General features: G+C 34.7%; 1 protein-coding gene across 1 annotated transcript in view; it reads left to right on the top strand.

Annotated features, from left to right (window-relative positions):
* The window catches only part of DHX36 (DEAH-box helicase 36), a 47665-nt gene extending 28805 nt beyond the window's left edge, over positions 1-18860 (top strand). Inside the window, exons 14-25 of the mRNA XM_024769065.1 lie at positions 266-330; positions 1053-1196; positions 3401-3518; positions 4521-4619; positions 9168-9341; positions 9490-9576; positions 10515-10598; positions 12756-12855; positions 12948-13038; positions 15920-16040; positions 16706-16858; positions 17257-18860. Coding sequence (XP_024624833.1) covers positions 266-330; positions 1053-1196; positions 3401-3518; positions 4521-4619; positions 9168-9341; positions 9490-9576; positions 10515-10598; positions 12756-12855; positions 12948-13038; positions 15920-16040; positions 16706-16858; positions 17257-17442 — 1422 coding nt within the window. The 3' untranslated portion in view covers positions 17443-18860. The remainder of the gene's footprint in view (positions 1-265; positions 331-1052; positions 1197-3400; positions 3519-4520; positions 4620-9167; positions 9342-9489; positions 9577-10514; positions 10599-12755; positions 12856-12947; positions 13039-15919; positions 16041-16705; positions 16859-17256) is intronic.
* The last annotated feature ends 386 nt before the right edge of the window (positions 18861-19246 follow it).

The following is a 19246-nucleotide window of genomic DNA, read 5'->3' as shown; positions in this document are numbered from 1 at the left end:
TATTTAAATTATCACATTTCATTTGAAATCCTGTTTGTGGTAAGGTTCTGACATCTGTGGGAGATTCAGTTTGGTTTACCAAAAGAATTCTCTGGTATTGAAGATGATGTATACTGTATAAATATATCTATAAATATTAGATGCATATGTCAGTGAACACAGAATTGCTAAAAATGAACAGTACCTGAAGTAATTCCTCTATTTGCAAGAATGATGTATCAGAAATTAGTTTACTTTTGGGATTTTGATGTATTTATTCTTACAGGTATTTAAAAGAACCCCTCCTGGTGTTCGGAAAATAGTAATTGCTACCAACATTGCAGAGACTAGGTAAAAATTGTTTTAATTACCAACTACTGATGATTACATTAGTTTTGAGCCCCATAAATTATTAACATACTTTAATCTTTTTCTTCTACAAAATACTTTGTAATTTCTTAAAAGTAAAGCTATTTTAATTTAGTTATGGTAGTGAACATAGGTTTCGTGGGGTTTTTTTCAGCGTATACTAATGTTCTAGCCTCTTTAGAAATAGCCTATTAAGTGGTTGTTTTAATGCTTTCCTAAAGAAGCATGGGGACTGAGGTCAGTTTTTCTGGTTGGGAGTAGAATTGTTTGGTAGTTTGGTAATTAGTTATATACAGCATTTAAAATATATTGTATTCCCTTGGAGGTACTATTATACCAGTATGGTTGCTGGAACAGATTGTTCTGTGGAAACTGATATTAAATCATGGAACTGGAGGGCTTATAAAGCTAGGTACAAAAGTCCTCAGGCAAGTTGTGAAGTTTGGCTGTAGGCAAATAAGAATTTAGCACATGATCTGTAAGATTGGCCCTATGAGCTGCCACTGAAGCTGCTGATGCTGCCTGTATTTGGTGCTTGATTCCCCTTATGTTGGTAACTGGGAGGAGTGGTGAAAATCCAGAACTGCTAAAAATCAAATTGATTTAATAAAAAATGCTTTAAAATCCCTGTTTGTAGGCCTGTTATCGGTTCATGTATTTTTCATGTGTTTTTAACATTTTTTATATATTTATTTTCTAAACAGCATTACCATAGATGATGTAGTTTATGTAATAGATGGAGGAAAAATAAAGGAGACACACTTTGACACACAGAACAACATCAGTACAATGTCTGCTGAGTGGGTTAGTAAAGCTAATGCTAAACAAAGGAAAGGTCGAGCTGGAAGGTAAGATGGGACCTTTGAATGAAGCCTTAAAAACAAAAAAATTTTGTGTAGCAAAATGTGTTGGTGGCATTTAAAAATATTTATTTAGGACAGTTACCTTTCATATTTTTTAAAACTAACTGCAGCACGTTTTTAAATGGGAAAGTTGTTTTAATCATAGTTGCTTTGGAAAAACTATCCTACCAAGTTTTCTATTTTATGATATTTCTACCTCTCATTCCTCAGTCTGCTTAATTAAAATTAATATTCTTTGTTATTAGCTATATTATAATTGTGTTTCTTTTTAAAAAGCATATATTACTAATAATGATAGCTATTAATATTTGAATGTCAGATCATCTCATAGATACTTTATATACATTAACTTGCTTAATCCTTACCACAGTGCTATGAAGTATGGGTTATTATCTCTATTTTAAGGGTAAAGAAATTAAGGTACAAAGAAATTAAGTCATCTATCCAAAGTCACACAGTTTTGTAAGTAGCAGAGCCAGGATTTGAAGCCAGGCAGTCTGGCTCCACAGTCTGGGCTACTCATGAGTATACTTCACAGCTGTGCTGGGTTTTCACTATCAGTTACCAATGAAAGCACAGGGAAAATACCTTTTCCCCACTGATGTGGTGATAACAGAAGAAATAGAAATATCTCTGTTTTAATGGTAGGAGAAAAGCTTTGCCTTTAACACAAATAATTGCACTTATTTGTTGTAATGCATACTTCACAGTATTTTTACACTCTTACTCATATGAGTAGTAGAGTCATGTCTGGAGTTTTAGAAGAGAGTTTTTATTTTGCCTCTTACACGTAGAATAAAAAGATTCCTATTAATCTTCAAATACTGCCTTAAGTAAGGAAAGGAGAGTTGAAAGAAAATTTTACAGACCATTTTATCAGTCCTTTAAGTTTGTACTATATCTTTAAAGCTCTGACTCACTTGCTATGATCTTTGCTGATTATCCCAGTATAACTTGACTTCCAGGTAGTTTATTAGATTATGCATTTGGTGCTGTTGAGCATAGTCACGGCTTAATTCACGAAGTGTACCTTCTAATCAGTTAACCGGGGCATACCTTGATTGGGGACCTAGCAGGATTAGAGTTTTCCCATGCAGACCTGTCATTACTGGATACTGATTCAAAAAGTATTCACTGTGGTGAATGGGTTTTGGCACACTTTCATAAATGAATAGTAAACACACTAGGCACACTAGGCCTTAGATTTGATCCATGAGAACAATTATGGAAATAGAGTAAATGAAGTATTACATTTTATCTAATTCTTCATCACCATTATCCTGGTGAAGGTTAACTGTGGAATTACAGTGGGATTTTTTCCTAATTGAAGTATAGTTGGTTTACAGTGGTGTGTTATTTTCTGGTGTACAGCAAACTGATTTCGGTTATACGTATATATACACGCACAGTGTTTAATTCAAATGGAAAATAGTCCCTTGTGGGCTCTCTAGATATAAATTCCTTTAGCAAAGCTAATTAGATTGATAATTATGTTGAAGGCCAGAGCAAACTATATTAACTACGTGGTCCTCAGTGGAGACCCTCTTACTTTTAGTTTCTGCAGACATGTAATATACTAGATAATGGGTCTTTGTAGACTCATGACAGAAATAGCTAAGATTTTTAGAATTAATTTATTCCTATAGGAGAGGGCCTCCCCCTCCTTTAACAGCAAGCGCCTACAGAAATATTTTATTCTGCTTGAAGATGAATGAATTCATTAACCTCTTCATATCTGTCCTTAACATTGTACAAAGAATAGTATCATTAAATAACCGTTTCCAACATGCCTCTGAGAACTCAATAAATAGCACATACCTAAAAGCTTTTAAAATAATATAGACAGGTTAACATAATACATTGCTCACAAGGCCCAAAGAGATTAACCTACGTATACTGCTGTTATTGTGAATAGAAGTCTGGAATCTGTAAGATAGAAACAGGGAACCAAATTATTGGTAGGGGGAGGCAATCCTGTATCTTTTAGAACTAGGACTTAGGGTTAATGGATTTAAGCTTATTCAAAACAGGTGGGGAGAAGGAATATGTGATTAATAAAAATGAAATAATAAGTAAATTAGTTATGGTGTGGCTTGAAAGAAATATTGACTACTTCCCCTGCCTAGTCTTTTCTCTAGAGTTCTAAAAAGTCACTGATAATACACCCCCCGCCCCTTTTTTTTTTTAAGAGTTCAACCTGGTCATTGCTATCATCTGTATAATGGTCTTAGAGCAAGCCTTCTAGATGACTATCAACTGCCAGAAATTTTGAGAACGCCTTTGGAAGAACTTTGTTTACAAATAAAGGTAAATTAGCTGGGAGAGTTAAGAAAGTAAATAGGGTTCTAGTTTTCAGCATCTTTTATAGAGGAAAGTAGTATACTAATCTGCCAGAAAGAATTTTTACCATGCATTTGTTTTTCTCTTTGTGTCAGTACGGTTGATCCTTGAAGAGCGTGGGGATTAGGGTTGCCGAAAATCCACTTGGCCGCCTTTTCTGCCTCAAAAACAAAGGAATTGATAAATGACTCACCCAAGGGTGGTTAGTTGAAACAGTTTGGGTAGAATCAGGACTTAAACCCTAGTTCTTTTGATTCTACATATTGTGACCTCTGATTGAACACAAACCTTTCCCCACGCTTAGTTAATTTAAAAATCTGTAAAATAAAAATGCAAGTACTATATTTATTGAAAAAAAATCTGTGTGTAAGTGGACCCATGCAGTTCAAAAAAGGTCAACTGTAAATTATATTTTTTAAAGTTTTGATCAGATATTGACTAAACAGTTTTAAATTATATACTGCTCTGGAGCCAGACTACCTGGGTTTGAATCCCAAATCATCCTGTGGCAAGTTGGTTCTGTTATATTGGGCAAGTTATTTAAATTAACTTCATATAAAATTCTTAGAACAGTGCCTGGCACATAGTAAGTGTCCAGTAATTGTTAGCTACTGTTGTTGTGTCTTAAGATCCCTCATTATAGACTGCTTACCATTTTTTCAGCATCTTAATGTATTTTGATAAAATTAGCTGCCTTATTTTGTAGGTAATTGGTAATCAACTTGTTTGTTGAGATTTTAACCAGCTACTTTTCTCATTAATAGAGTTGGTGGGTGTTAGAAAGTAGTATGTTGGCCTTTAAACATGTTTTTATAGAATCACAAATATAATTTTTACTTATTCTGGTAAAATAACTAACTTGAAAATCGTGTATAGGTTTGATGCTTTACTTTGAGTCAGTGACACAGGCAGGATTAAACTGTTATGTCAATATATGGTATATGTTTAATTATATTTGTCTCTCCCCAGATTTTAAGGCTAGGTGGAATTGCTTACTTTCTGAGTAGGCTAATGGATCCACCATCGAATGAAGCAGTGTTACTTTCCATAAAACACCTGATGGAACTGGTAAGTTTGATTTTTAAAAAAATTCTAACTTAGAGTGTTAAAGTAAGCAAGCCAGCTAATTATAAAATTTACTTTCATTATGGCAAGGTAGGCCAATGAATGTGCAGTGCCAGATTGATTCACTTTTTGGCTATTCAGCTTGGAATATGAAATATAAATTAGAAAGTTATAAAATGATACCTTTGTGAGTTTTCTTATACTGGGCTCTTTCCACACAAGTTTTTTCATTATAGGCCTGATTTCAAATTACATAAAATTTTGAAATCTTTCAATTACTGGTCCTCTTCATTTGTATTCCAGAAATGAATTTGGTTGCTTTATTCTACTCTGATTACCATAATGTTTTTAGAGCTTTTGTCAAATCCAGGTAACTTAATAACAGTATGAACATTTTATAAAGGCAGCTCTTCTATTTTTGAAGGAATACTAGCAGGTGGCTTTTCTCCAAAATATCCTATCCCCCTACCTATCATTTTATTCTTACAGCTTTTTTCCTTAGATTCTTTTTTGAAGTCAGTGTTTTGAGGAACTAGTTTCAATGTCTTAGTCAAGTGACCACTTAGTTGGTAGCCATCCCTTCATGAGACCATGTTGAGAAGCGGCACAGGACTGGAGAGAATTAGTGGGTGAGTTAATACCCAAAGTGGAGAGAAAGAATAGAGCTGTGCGTTCCAACACAGTAGCCACTAGCCACAGGTGACTGTTTAAATTTAAATTTTGAATTAAATTACAAATTCAATATCTTGGTCACACTTGCACATTTTAGATGTTCAGTAGGCACATATGGCTAGTGGCTACCACATAATCAGTGCAGAAATAGACATTTCTGTCAATGCTGCAAGTTCTGTTGGTTAGTACTGGGCTAGAGGATGCTGAAGATGTATTTTACGTATTTCAATTTTATTTGTGCCCATCCATGTAGATAAATTTGAGAATTTGGTCCATGTAAAAATAAGTTCTTAATGTGAGTATTAAGTTGTTTAAATGAAAAGCATTGTAACTTATCTGACCATCTTTGTTGGAATTTGGATTAGATTTAGTGAGGTTACTGGTATTTTAGGGAGCAGTGCGGTTTTACTCCTGACCTCTCTTCCCCTCCAGACTTTTATCGAATAGAACAGCAGTAGAGGGCTACGGGGTGATCAGAGAATCAACGTATTATTTGTGGTAGAGACAGACAACCAGAGGGCGGCTGGAGTCTGAAGCCAGAGTGGGATGACTTCCTCTCCCAACTGAATTTAAGAACCAGTCTTTACTTAGCCATTTGTAGGCAACGAAATTGTGAAAAGGCTTGGAAAATCCTTGCCAACAGTAGGGTCTGAAGCCTACATTTTGAAAAAAACTTCTTATTGTGCAATACGGCATGCCCATCCAGGGTAAAAGAGTAAAACAAAAATGTCCAGCTTAATGGTTTATCACAAAGAGAGCACTCTTATTTTTATTCATGTCAAGAACATTTCCAGTATCCTAAAAACCAACTTCCTACCCTCGCCCAATTATTCTACTCTCAGGCTCAAAAATAACCTCTATCATGACTTTAATGGTAATCTCTTGCTTGTTTTTCTTGATGGTTTTACCATACCAGTATACATCTTTAAAGAGCTCAGTTTAACTTGGCCTTTTGCGAACTTTACATGAACTCACACAGGATGTGGTGTGTTTTTTTTTTTGCAAGGTGGAATGGGGTTCTGGATTCTTTCACTGAAACATTGTGAGATTCATGTGCATTATTGCTTTCAGCTATAGTTCATTCATTTCTTTACCATATTTTATTATATGACTACTGAAAGGCATTTTTGTTATTTCCAATTTGAGGCAGTTACATATAGTGCTGGTATGACTGTTCTTCTATATTTATTGTTTCTTGGTGCACGTGTTTAAGTATTTCTCATGGGTGTACACTTGAGTGAATTCACTGAGTCATAACGTATGTGTATGATTTACTTTGGTAGGTAATGCCCACCATTTCCCAAAGTTGTCAAACTACTTACACTCCTACCAGTGTCAGTGGTAGGTGAACATTCTCAGCTCTATAGCATCACCAACCTGTAGTCTTTTATTCTAAGCATGTTGATAGGCATGTAGTAGTTTTGTGGCTTTAGTTTGCATTACCATGACTGCTGTTGAATTTGTAGGTAGCTTTTTATGCTTATTGCCCATTTGGATAGTCTCATTTATAAATTATTGATGCCTGTTTTTCTGTTACATTGTAGGAGGTCATTATATACTTTTTGTGTACTCTTGATCTGAGCCTTTTGTCAGCTGTGTATTGCACATGTCTGTATTTTTACCTTTTCACTTTTTAATAGTGGTTTGATAAACTGAAATTCCTAATTTTAATGTGGTCAAATGTATCAGTCTTTTTCTTTATTGTTACTGCTTTTTGTCCTTTAGTAAGTTTTTCTCTACCCTGGAGTCATGACGATATATTGTTTTAACTTTGTTTTCTTTTTCACACTTAGCTATATAATCCGTCTGCAATGGATTTGTGTGTGTGTGTGTGTGTGTGTAGGTGAGGTAATAATCAAAGTTTTTAGATACGTAGAGCAGTTGACCGAAACCATTTATAGAAAAGTTCATCCTTTTCTTCTTTGTTCTCCAGCCATAGTCATAGATCAGGTGTCTATGGATTTGTCTGTTTGTGGGCTCTCCTTTATTCTATTGGTGTATATTTCTATCTTGAGCTGCTGTCACACTGCCTTAATTATAATATTGAGTCTTACCAAACAAGAACATGATCTGTCCCATTGATTTAGTTATTTAATCTCTTGGTGTTTCAGCGTTTTCTGTGTATTATAGAACTTTTTAAAAGATTTATATCTGGTTTGTAGTATTTCTGGATTATATTCAAACTTCAAAATTTTTCATTTTCTCGTGAGTCTGATATACAGAAATCAAATTGGTTTTGAATGTTGACCTTGCATTCATCAATGCTATGAAACCCACTTACTCTGATAACTATATGTAGATTTTTGAGTACACAGTCACATCTATAAATAATTGCAATTTTATTTATTCCTTTCCAGCTGTCATCCAGGATCCTTAGTACAATGTTGAGCAGAAGTGTTATGATAGTGTGCACTCTTATGTTCTTATTCTCAAAGGAAAACCTGTCAAAAATTCGTTGAGCATGTTTTTTGAAGATTTTTGATGGAAACTATCAAATTAAGGAAGTTTCTATTCTTAATTTACTAAGAGATTTTTATCATGCATGGATAATGGATTTTATCAAATACCTTTTCTGCCTCTAATGAGATTATACAATTATGCTGTTTTTTTATGTTAAATTTGTAATATATTGAATTACATTGATTTTTCAATTGTTAAACCAACTTTCATTCCAGAAACAAACCTATCTTGCTGAGATTCAGTATGCCATTATTTTATTTTGAGTTTCTCATGCGTAAGATTATTTAGTTTCCCTTTCTCCAGATGTCCCTTGTCAAGTTGGTACCAAGATTATGCTAGGTTCAGAAAACAAGTGGAGAGGTTTTGTTTTGTTTTTTTCCTATTCTGTGAAAGAGTTTTTATAAGATTGAGGTTATTTCCTCCATAAATGTTTAGTAGAGATCTTTGTCTAATGAGACATTTGAGTTATTTTTGTTCTGTTTTTTAATTTAAATTTTTACATTTTTATACAGTTCTTAAAGGTTACACTCCATTTACAGTTATTACAAAATATTGGCTATATTCCCCATGTTGTACAATACATCCTCGTAGTCTGTTCTACACCCAATAGTTTGTACCTCCCACTCTCCCACCCTTACAACAAACTAGTGGTTGGTTGCCAGTGAGGGGGGGGCAATTGAGTTATATTTTTTATTATTTTTGTTGTTGTTCAAATCTTGTTATTTTGAATGTGTACTAGACATTGTATTTACAGAGGTCTTTGTAGATAAAAACTTGGAGCTTGGGGTGATGGTAATTTCTTCCAGAGAGGATTTATGTTGCTTCTTCTGGGAAAAGATGCCCCAATGTTGGGTTCACTTCCTTGGACTTCTGTACCTCCCCTAATCCTGGACTTATGATTTTTGTAATTCTTTTGTAACTCCTCAGTCTGCAAGCAGCTTTTCCATCTGTGCTCAGTAGGGTGATTGGATCAAATTACCTAGGTAATCAGAGCAGAAGTCACCCCGTTGTGGGGGGTTCTAGATAAATATTTTATCTCTTGCTCTCCTGTCCCATGTCTCCTAAAGTACTAGAATCTAGGGGCTATGCATTCTATATTCCAAATATGTAATAGTGTCTCGTTTTTTGTTTTATTTCTTCTACAACTCTTGTACTTTACTGGGTGATTTTATTTGAAGACTTACTGGTGTGTTATTTCTCTTCCACCATTTATAGTAAAGCCAAGTTGTTTCTGTTTAAGTAAGTTTCTAACCTTTGCTGACCTCAAAACTTATGTTGCAAACTTATGTTTTGATGAAGAGAACTAAAGCTGAACAATATTAGGGCATTTGGACTTAAGAGTGGCCTATTATTTTTTCTTAAGCAAACTAAAATGTGGTGCTTACAATGTGTTTTAAACATAAAACTCTTACTTTACAGAACGCTTTGGATAAACAAGAAGAATTGACACCTCTTGGAGTCCACTTAGCACGATTACCAGTTGAGCCACACATTGGAAAAATGATTCTTTTTGGAGCTCTGTTCTGTTGCCTCGACCCGGTGCTCACCATTGCTGCTAGTCTTAGCTTCAGAGATCCCTTTGTGATTCCACTGGTAAGAAAGATACAAGTAAAAGCCCAGGTATTTTTAGATACACAGGGTAGTTGTTTTCTTAGATAGATTTTTCATTGGCTTTTTATTAGAATGCCATTCTCTGTTATATACCATCAGAGCAATTTAAGTTGCCTTCATCTGTTTTAAGGGAAAAGAAAAGGTCGCAGATGCAAGAAGAAAGGAATTGGCAAAGGATACTAAAAGTGATCACCTGACAGTTGTGAATGCATTTGAGGTAAAAGGAATATATTTAAATGTTTAAAATCTGTATTATAGTTATCAGGAATAAACTGCTAAGTGAGAATGCCTAAAATTAGGTGAACATTTGGAAAAAAATTGTACATCATTTTTCAATTTTGTGATAACTCATTACATTTACCCTTTTGGAAAAAAGTCTATTTTTGTGTTTTGATAACAATAGAACAAGTGAACAATTTATTTTAAAATTTTATTTGCTGCTATTCTTTTGTATCTTTGTCTTACTGACATTTATGACAGAAGGTCCCTTTTTGTTCATTAAACTATGCATGTATTCAGATTTAACATTTTTGATAGAGCATGATAGTCATGTACACTACTCAGGATAAAGAGACTTTTTCTCTTATAGACAAGCTTATCTGAGGATAAACATTTATCATCCATCTTTGCAACATTTAAATGTAATTTGGTGTATAGAGACAGCATCTTTTTACTGTAGTTCTAGTCTCAGTTTTGTACTACCTATTATGGGAAAGTTTATATTTTTTTCCTTTTAAGCTCATTCAGTATTTTCTTTTTTCCCATCTTCCCTCCTTCTCTAGCTTAAAGCAAAGTAAAACAATATATGTTTGAAGTTGAAAATATATAATAGCATTGAAATTTGTTCAACAGAGTGCTCATTTTGACTAATACAATCATGTACAGAATGATGCTATTTTATGTAAAATGCACAGTATGTTACTATATAACTTGCTCTTTTTTGTGTAAAGAAAGGTCTGCAAATTCAGTTTTGGTTATCTCTTAACAACTAGGATCATGGGGAGTTTATGTTTTTTTAGTTTGTTAATTTGGAAATTCTTTGAATTTTTTACAAGAAAATGAAATATCAGTAGAAAGTAAAATTATTACCAAAATAAAGACAAACTGGTAAGCAGTCTTTGCTTTGGGGAACAATATCAATACTTTTCTTCATAGGGCTGGGAAGAAGCTAGACAACGTGGTTTCAGATATGAAAAAGACTATTGCTGGGAATATTTTCTGTCTTCAAACACACTGCAGGTAATGGTGAATGTTTTGAAGTGCTTCTCATATGTTAGGTTAGGGACTTATGTATTTTGTGTAGTCAAATCTATAGCAAAAAGTTAAGTTTTTGCTTAACTTTTGTGTGAGTTTGTCTTATGAAGTTGAATCATTATACAGAATCATAAAAGGAATCTTTATTAAATCAACTGCAACAAAACAAAAAAGGTGTATAGCATAATAAACAAAAAACTAATGGCTAAGAAAAAAAATGAGCCCAGAGTTTAGCAGGAAAATACAGAGAGGCTCGATTACTGTTCCTGCACCATTTTGATGATTCATCCTGAAAATTTTCACTAATACTCCTAAAATCTGTTTTAAAATCTCAGAGCGAGTATCTTTAACTTTTGGGTAGGTATTTTTATCTTCAACTGACTTAGTGTAGTGAGAAAACACTGGACAGGAGGCATTTGTGAAATAGAGGAAAGTGAACAATTAACAGGGCAGATGCACATCAGACTTCAGACTCTGCACTGAACTGGAGAAGTGATCTCAAGCCAGTGGGAGTAGAAATATCCTCACCTTCCCCCATTACATGTACATTCCATCTTTGTGGCATAGATTTAACAAATCTACGGGAGTAAAAGAATCCAGAATCTAGAATATTTAATCAAAAGTGCCCAAACATTAAGAGAATGAAAAGAAGGGTAATAACTCTGGAAGATACTACAGCCAATGGAAAAAAAGGTAATAGGTGTCTCTACATAGAAAATTTAAGAGTAATTGAATATGTATTTAGAGATATATTGTAAGAACATTTCCCTTAAGTGGAAAAAAATGAAGTGAAGTACAGTATGAAAAAAGATGGTTGAATCCAACCAAGTGTTTTTTGAAAATATTATATCCAGTCAAGATACTAATTCAAGTTTAAAGAAAAATGACAGGCATTCAGGAAAGCACTTGAAATACTGCACCCATGAGTTGATCTTGAAATATTTACTGACAGTGAAATGCTGCCTATTAAGAAGTGAATCAGAAAGAATTCAGGAATGGAGAGTACATGCTAAGTCAGCTGGTGGTAGATACTGAAATTAAATATGGAAAAATGCAAAACAGTATTGGGAATTATGGATACAGAATAAAGGTTATTATCCTGAACAATATAAAATAATGGTGATAGAAACCAGGAGATGACCTAGAGAGTCAGTTATAAGAGAATGTAGGTGGGGAAACTAAAGTCACATAATTCATAAAAGGGATATATACTTAAATGTGACAATTTTATGTCTCATAATCTCTTACTTTAAGCTCACAAGGATCCTTTATTAAATATCTCTTATGATTATAAGAATGTAAGATTCATCTAGTTCAGTTTCATTTCTTTTTAACTTCCTTAAATTGAACTAAAATTAATTTGAATGCTTTTGTAAAAACAGCTTCTATATTTACGTTATCCTGTTGTTAGGATAGCATTTTTGTCTAATTCTTCTGTCCGTATAAATGCATAGGAAGTGTCTGCAATATTTACTTAGTTAATGATACTTCTGACAGTACTGAGATTAGGGTAGTCTTCTTTTGTACTTTGCTATACTACTTGAATGCTTTTTATAATGAGTCACGTATCATTTTTACCCAAAGAGTGATTTTTCTTATAAACACAAGAAACAGGCCTTAAGCTTTTGTGCCAGGATGTAACAGTAGTTAATTTTCAGTAATACATATATGGATGTTGGTTATTTTCTCTATGCTTTCCTGTTTGTTTTTTTTTTCAAAATATGGGGTAGAGAGCAATTTTGAAAATTATGAGCCTTTTTGTAAACTGAAGTAATCCTTAAACATCAGTTGTTATTCCCTACAGCGGGCAAGCCTTAAGATTGGACAATAAATATTTTTGGCTTACAATCCATATGGTTTCTGTTGCAACTGCTCACCTCTGCCATTATAATGCAAAAGCAACCAAAGATAGTGTGTTGATGAATGGGTGTTGTTTTGTTCCAGTAAAACTTTATTGACAAAAACAGGTTTTTATAAATTTTGTAGTTTACCAACCCTGCTCCAAAACATCACATTTTTGCAAAAGTGTTTCATAAAGCAGGGAAAGCTCAAAGCTAAATTTATTTATGAGTACATGCTTTATAACCCCTATCAATTTGTGTGAAAGGTATTCTAGTTCTGTTTGTTACCATTGCTCCCTAGATGCTGCATAACATGAAAGGGCAGTTTGCTGAGCATCTTCTTGGAGCTGGATTTGTAAGCAGTAGAAATCCTAAAGATCCAAAATCTAATATAAATTCAGGTAAAGCAGAAAGTACAGTGTAAATAACTTGCTGCTGTTGTCAGTTGTATCCGTATTTTACTTTTTTTTCTCTACCTTCCCACCCCCAATAGATAATGAGAAGATAATTAAAGCTGTCATCTGTGCTGGTTTATATCCCAAAGTTGCTAAAATCCGACTAAATTTGGGTAAAAAAAGAAAAATGTAAGCATTGAAGATTATTATGAATTATTTGTAGTTCTCTCAAACTTTCGAAATCCTCTGCTGCAACAGGGCTTATATTGTACATTTGTTCTTACTCATAATAGGGCCATATTCTTGTTACTTTTGGTCATTGAAGAGAAGGCAAACTGTTTACCATGGGCATCACTTTCCCTCATAGCACATCCCTGGAGTCTGCTGCTTCATCACCCATTTTTTCACAAAGAATGTTAGTGAAATATAATATCAATGTAAATATGAGAACAGTAAGCCAGCTATACCTTGTTTAGAGTAAATTTTGTTTCAGGATTTTTTTCCTCTTTTTTTTTTTTTTTTTTTTTTTTTTTTTGCGGTATGTGGGCCTCACCGCTGCGGCCCCTCCCACCGCGGAGCACAGGCTCTGGACGCGCAGGCTCAGCGGCCATGGCTTACGGGCCCAGCTGCTCCGCGGCATGTGGGGTCTTCCCGGACCGGGGCACAAACCCGTGTCCCCTGCATCAGCAGGCGGACTCTCAACCACTGCGCCACCAGGGAAGCCCTTTTCCTCTCTTTTAAAACAAGTAATTTTCTACTTGAGCTCTTGGAATAAAATTGTGGTGATTTTACTATTTTGAGAAATAAAGTATAACTTTAAATGTATGTACAAATAGAGTCAGCCTTAGTTGTAATTGGAGACAACAAATAAGGCATATTTTTGCCCAGTAAAAGAATTCATTCCAGTGAGGAAAAAGGAGAAACTGAAAGTCACAAATGGCTAGTGGTATGTGAATTGGTGCCACCCTTTTGGAAGACAATTTAGATTAGAATTATGTATCAGCAGTCATTAAAATAGTCACTGGCCCCATGGATTCATAAGTGAATATTTGAATTTAATATTTTCTAAGGAAGTAATTCCAAATGTTTTTTGACAGGTATATTATAAACAACATAGATGTCTAGTAGCAGTGGGGAAATTATGGTTTTTTTTTTTTTTTTGCGGTACGCGGGCCTCTCACTGTTGTGGCCTCTCCCGTTGCGGAGCACAGGCTCCGGACGCGCAGGCTTAGCAGCCATGGCTCACGGGCCCAGCCGCTCCACGGCATGTGGGATCTTCCCGGACCGGGGCACGAGCCCGTGTCCCCTGCATCGGCAGGCGGACTCTCAACCGCTGCGCCACCAGGGAAGCCCGAAATTATGGTTTTATAAGACCATATTATATGGCATTTCTGTTAGGCGTATAAAACATCACTGTATATTGACATAAAATATTTGAACTGATGTTAGATGAAAAAGTTGGATGTTCTATAAACATGAAAAAATATAGACCTCAAAGATAGCCTAGAGTGCAGCAGTGTAGTGGTTCTCAACCTGGGTGATTTCGCCTCTCTGGGACATTTGACAATGTCTGCAGACATCTGTGGTTGTTATAAGTGGAGGAGTATGTACTACTAGCATCTAGTACATAGAGGTCAGGGATGCTATTAGGCATTCCATAATGCACAAGACAGTCCCCCACAACAGAAAATTCAATATGTCAAGAATGCTGATGTTGAGAAACCCTATTCTCACGTGGAAGATTATGGGTAACATGAATTTTAATCACTGTAGTTGGATTATCCACATTTTAAGTGATCTGAGTACTTTTTTGACATCAGTACTTTGTCAAATTCTTCTTCATATCTATCCCTAAACTTACAGGTAGCTTAACAGAGAGACTCCTTGAAATACAAACATTTTATATATCCCTCTGCCATCCTGGGAAGGCTTTATGAAAGAAAGGTAGTTCTCTTTGGGTTTATGCTTTGTTTTGGTCTAGTCAGCACATTTTGGCATACTGGCTAAGAGTTTTAAGTTTTTGTTGGAACACAGCTGTGCCTGTTTGTTCACATGTTGTTTGTGCCTGCTTTCCACCTGCACTAGCAGAGTTGAGTAGTTGTGACAGAAGGTCTGCAAAGCATAAAATATTTTCTCTCTGGTCCTGTATAGAAAAAGTTTGCCAAACCCTGCTGTTCTGGTGATGTAGGGTTGCAGGATGGCATTGGTTAAATTGACTGTGCGGTGAGGAAAAGCAGTTGCTCATTTTATTCTGAATAATGGCTCATGACTGTGATTCAGATTTTGGTAGACATATTATGGATTCCTAGAACCATGAAAAAGATACTCTTAAAAACAAAGAGGAAGGATTAATGGATTATCAGCTTTATTCTGTAATTACCACTGACTATATAAACTATCAGACATCTCCCTGTTGAATAATATTAATTAAAGACTCCTACAAATTGAGGTGAAATTTTTGTGACTATCAAAGGAAGGACCCATAAAAATGGAGAGATTGAACTAGAGCTGTGTACATTTATTCCAAGTATTCCTGTTTTGAAGGGTGGGGGGAGTTCAGTGAATGTGAGACTATTTAAAACATATTTTAGAATAGGTTCTTAAAAACCAGTTTTAGCTAACTCCCTTTTAAACAAAATTCTTCATTTTAAATTTTAGATCATTTCACAGAGTTATTCTGTAAATTGACGGCTGTTTATCAGTAGCATGATTTACAGTAAAATGTACAGACTATTCTCTTGGTCTGATTCACTTAGAATTATATCAGGTATTTCATTTTTTGTACTTTACTGGTATAGTATATATACTAACATAATTAGGGAATATTTTGTCATCTTTCTAATATGTTGAGTAATTAATACCTATAAGAAAAGGATTTGTTGTATGATTTAGAGTACTCTTATTTAGCCAATTATTTTTCCATGTCTTATTAAAACAAAAATTTGGAAATTTATATTGCAGAAATAAATTGAACTCATCTGTGGAGTTTGTTTTGATTCTGGGATTAGTTTGGAATCCTCCAGAGTTTTGTTTTGTTTTGTTTTTAAACTACATTTTAACTTCTTTAAAGGGTGAAAGTTTACACAAAAACTGATGGACTAGTTGCTATTCATCCCAAATCCGTTAATGTGGAGCAAACAGAATTTCATTACAACTGGCTTATCTATCACCTGAAGATGAGAACAAGTAGTGTAAGTGAATACATAAAATAACCATGGGTCTGAATAACAGTCTTGTTGTATTTTTTAAATTGTATAGGTTTTCATAATTATAAACAAAATTTATTTTCTTTAAAAAAATTTTTTTTATGACATGACTTATACCTTCTTTAAGCAGATAGCCTATACTTTTAATGTGCAGATCTGTCATGATGTATCTTTGTATTTTAATTAATTGGGATGGTTATTTGATTTGCATAATTTTCTTTCAGAGCCTGCTTTCAAGACATACTGGCATCTTATGGTATATAAGAGTACACTTTTCAGAGAATTTTGTTGGCCTGTCAATATACAAGTATTGGTCAGAATATTAAGTGGGAATTCTGTTAATATATAAATAAAAAGAACTTCAGCTACATTAGTGTTTTGGTTTTATCACTTAGGCAATATTTTGTTTACAGAACAGTGCTATTGATTGAATTGAAACAAAAATATAAAACTCCTTTGTTCTCTGAAGTAAGAATGGCTTGTTTAAATGATATTTCTTCAAATTTAGTCTCTGTAATTACACTAAAAGGATAATACCTGTTTTAGAAGGAAAGCACTAATAAATTGGTACTAGTGATATTATTGAGTTAATGTGACAATAATCCTTTCAGACTCCTTAATGTATTCATTTGCCATAATTCTCATTATAGATATACTTGTATGACTGCACAGAAGTTTCTCCATACTGTCTCTTGTTCTTTGGAGGTGATATTTCCATTCAGAAGGATAATGATCAGGAAACTATTGCTGTAGATGAATGGATTATCTTTCAGTCTCCAGCAAGAATTGCCCATCTTGTTAAGGTGACTGACTTTACATGATTGTCTTTGATTCTGCATACAAGTTAGTATGTGGTCTTGTGGTTTTGTTCTTCCAAGTGTTATACATGTTACGTTAAATATTTCTTGCTTTATTTCAACAGAGGAAATTGTGCTGAGAAATTGATTCAGTTTTTCTGAATTGTTTTTTGAGATAGTTACAGACCAACCATTCTAAATGGCTCAGTGTGATAAAAGTTTGAATTTTTTTACTTAAGTTGGCTACTCATAACCACACTTTAGTTAGTTGCTCATTAGATATTTCAGTCTTTTTGTATAATAGCTTATTAAATTTCTTGTACCAGCTGAAGTCACTTTTATTTATTACGTTGTTTGATAGTACATCTGCCTTTGTTGAACATGTATAATTTTTCCAACTTCAGGAATTACGAAAGGAACTAGATATCCTTCTGCAAGAGAAGATTGAAAGTCCCCATCCTGTAGACTGGAAGGACACTAAATCCAGAGACTGTGCAGTACTCTCAGCTATTATAGACTTGCTCAAAACACAGGAAAAAGCAACTCCCAGGAACTTGCCACCACGATTTCAGGATGGATATTACAGCTGACGGCTTTTCTGTGGTGCCCTGAAAAGCCAGTTTGATAGCCATTTTCCATCATGGTTTAACTTTTGAGTAGATGTCAAACCGCAGGACATGAATAATTTTCATGTGTAAGGTAGAAACCTTCAGTAGGTAGTAAATAAAGACTTAATGTGCATGAGTTAACAGTGTCATCTGTAGCTATTATAAATATACCATAAAAAAGTTACTCTGTAGTGGTCATGTCCACAGTTTGAGAGTATTTCTCATATATTTTGAATGTTGTACCACTTGAGAAATTCCTTTGTTCTGTTATGAAAGATTAATCTCTCTGCCCATAATGACTGAGTATAGAATCAGTAAAAATAGAATGGTTAGCCAAAAAGCAGTATCAAATAAGAATTTGAATACATCCACATTTCTTCTAATGAAACTTCTATCAGAAGTAAATTGTTGTGATAAAGCCCAGTATTTAATAAAATGTACAGTGTAAATCTCAGCTAGCTTTTTGGGTTGCTTTCTGCATCTCCACCTATCCCTTGGTTTATCTGATGGATTTTTATCTTAGAATGTATTTGTACCACTTTACATCACCCTGTGCAGTGTAATGTAGCAGTTGAGAGCATGGGTCTAGAGCCTCTGTAAGTTCAAATCTTAGCGCCATCACTTACCACGTATCTTAGGCAAATTACTTGGCTTCCCTCTGTTTCCTTTTCCTTATCTGTAAAATACAGGTAACAATTATGAGGATTAAATATGTTTTCATATGTAAAGTGCATAGACTAGTGTCTGGCATGTATTGTGTACTTAGTTATAGTTATTATTTGAAACATTTTTTTAAACAATCCATTATGTTAGACTTTTCTTCCCCATGCTGAGTGCTATTTTACCCTCTTAGCCAGTGGAAGCTAGTGTGACATGTACTGTATGTTTTCAGCCCTGTCAGATTTTGACAAATACTGTTGGTTGCTATCCAACAACCATTTTGTCCCTCCCTTCCTGGTTGCTTGTTCATGTGTCCCCTCCTCTGTGCAGCCTTGTTCCCAGGGATGTTGGACCCTCTTCCCCAAGGGTGGATTGGATTGTTCTAAGCCAATCATGCATGGTCTTTTTCTCCTTATAAGTAACTGATGAGGCATGAATATGTGAGCCTGTCCTGGCTAATGGCAGCTGAGAAGAGATCTGCTAGGGGGCATCTGAGAAGATTTTCCTCACTAATAGACTTAAAGAAGGAAATTCTGTGTTCCTCCTTTGGACATTGTTTTGTCTGACTCTGGCACTTGGAACTGCTGCAACCCTCTTAGGATCACAAGGTTGGCTCAGCGGGCAGGTGGAAATCACCAGAGTCCTTGATAACGCTAGTGAGCTGTTGAATTATCCAGACTTTGCATCTGCCCTGCACATGGACTTATTCTGATGTAATAAACCCTTCTTTGTTCTAGCCACTTTTAGTAGGGTCTTTTGTATAACTTGGCAGAAGGGTATTATTAACTGAAACACATACTATCCATTGTTGAGTGTTGTTTGCTGAGGCTTCTATCACTTATTTTGTGATCTAACAGTCTGACATGTCTGAGAAAAGTTGTAGTACTGGAAATATTGGGAAAAAAGACATAGGAAGAACATCCTGCTGCACCCTAAAAACTACAGATTTTATTGTGCCTTCCAAAGAAGCCAAAGGAAAGGAGTATCGTATGAAGACTGGGATTGATTGATAATTCTATGGTGATCTTAACAGCACTGGTTCAGGTACTGCTTCCATTTCTGGGAATGTATGTCAACCTATCATTGCCTTCTAGGGTTCTGAATGTATTTGTGTGTTCTAAGTCCA

This window comes from Neophocaena asiaeorientalis, unplaced genomic scaffold (assembly GCF_003031525.2).
Source record: "Neophocaena asiaeorientalis asiaeorientalis breed wild unplaced genomic scaffold, Neophocaena_asiaeorientalis_V1.1 scaffold118, whole genome shotgun sequence".
Classification (NCBI taxonomy): Eukaryota; Metazoa; Chordata; class Mammalia; order Artiodactyla; family Phocoenidae; genus Neophocaena; species Neophocaena asiaeorientalis.
Note: the sequence above shows the minus strand (reverse complement) of the source record. Positions and strands in the feature narration are given on the sequence as shown.